The sequence below is a fragment of the Numida meleagris genome, chromosome 1 (assembly GCF_002078875.1).
Source record: "Numida meleagris isolate 19003 breed g44 Domestic line chromosome 1, NumMel1.0, whole genome shotgun sequence".
NCBI lineage: Eukaryota > Metazoa > Chordata > Aves > Galliformes > Numididae > Numida > Numida meleagris.
In genome coordinates, this window is record NC_034409.1 from 51895850 (window position 1) to 51897189 (window position 1340).

The 1340-nt window shown below is 52.4% G+C and overlaps 1 protein-coding gene across 1 annotated transcript in view; it reads right to left on the reverse strand.

The window, feature by feature from the left end:
- The window catches only part of PDXP (pyridoxal phosphatase), a gene marked incomplete in the record, with an annotated part of 11070 nt that overhangs the window by 271 nt on the left and 9459 nt on the right, over nucleotides 1-1340 (reverse strand). The window contains 1 exon segment of the mRNA XM_021385492.1: nucleotides 995-1278. Coding sequence (XP_021241167.1) covers nucleotides 995-1278 — 284 coding nt within the window.

The window sequence follows — 1340 nt, forward strand, 5'->3', positions numbered from 1 at the left end:
TTCACCTCTCTTAGAGAGAATAACGAGAAGGAGCCCGCTGCTAAACTCTGCTCCATTCTCTCCCAACCGCCTAGAGGAGCGTCCCCTTCACCCTGGTTGGGCCCGTGTCGTTGCGCCTCCTCTCTGTCTCTCAACAGTTTTGAGGTCGTTCCGTGGTCACCCCCTGAGCCCTCTCAGGTCTGTTCAGGTGCCACCGCAACGCACACGCCGAAGTCACCTGCTGTACCAATATGTTTATCGCGTAGTGCTTCATTAACCTCTTAGCTTCCTTCCTCTCATCGATAACATGATCCCATAGCGTATCTCCTAACGTACGCCACTCATCAACATTAAACAGCGTCCCAGCATGCAAAAACACACCCGACGAACGACCGTAATCTAACAAGTTAGGGATTAACTTCAACGTCCCCGCATCAACCCCCTGCTTTTCTAAAAAGCGTAATAAAAGTTATTGGGCTACCTCCCGCTCCATCGTTGCAACACAATCAATCACCGGTGAAAAACAGACGGAGCCACGCTGGCCAAGCGCTGGAGCCCCCGGATACAGCGAAAAACTGTCCAGCAGTCGGCCCAAAAAGCCGTTCTCGCCGTCCGACCACGCACCTAATCGGGGGTCCCTGTTCGGGCGCCAAATGTAGGAAAACACTTGGACACAGGGTCACCCCGACAGTCGGCAAAGGGAAAAGACAAACCCCCGCCCGCCCGCGTGGGAAGCAGCAACTCAGTGTGGGTTCAAACAGCTCCGTTTATTAGGGCAACAGCCCTTCCTTATATAGCATACTTGTTTACAAGATAGGTGCCCCACAGATCTCAGAAGTGTCTCAAAACAATATCATTTCCCAGGCTGTTTTCGAGCACAGCACCTGCTGTTAATTAAAGCACTACAAGCAGTAAATTCCACACATACACAGCTTACTTCTTATCTAAGGTCATACCGTAAATCTTTGAGAAAAGTCAGCTATGCGCTACCAGGCATGCAATGTTTCCCAACAACGTAGTAATTGGGCACCATATCCTTGGCAGCAGCACTGTCGCTGGCCATGTAGGCCAGTGCCTCTTCCAGGCGGGAGACACCTGTCAGCGTGAGGATGGTAGAGAGGCTGCAGTTCTTGCCAAAGAGGATATCTGTCTCCAGACGGTCTCCCACCATGAGGGTACGGGATGGGTCGACGCCGAAACGCTCCACGATGCAATCAAACATGTAGGTGTTAGGCTTCCCCACCACCAGCGCCTTGCGGCCTGAAGCTGTTTCCACTGCAGCTGTGAGACTGCCAGTGCCTGGGAGGGGTAAGGAGGAAAAAGATATAGCTGCAGGTAGCTCAAGTGAGAGCTCTGTCACA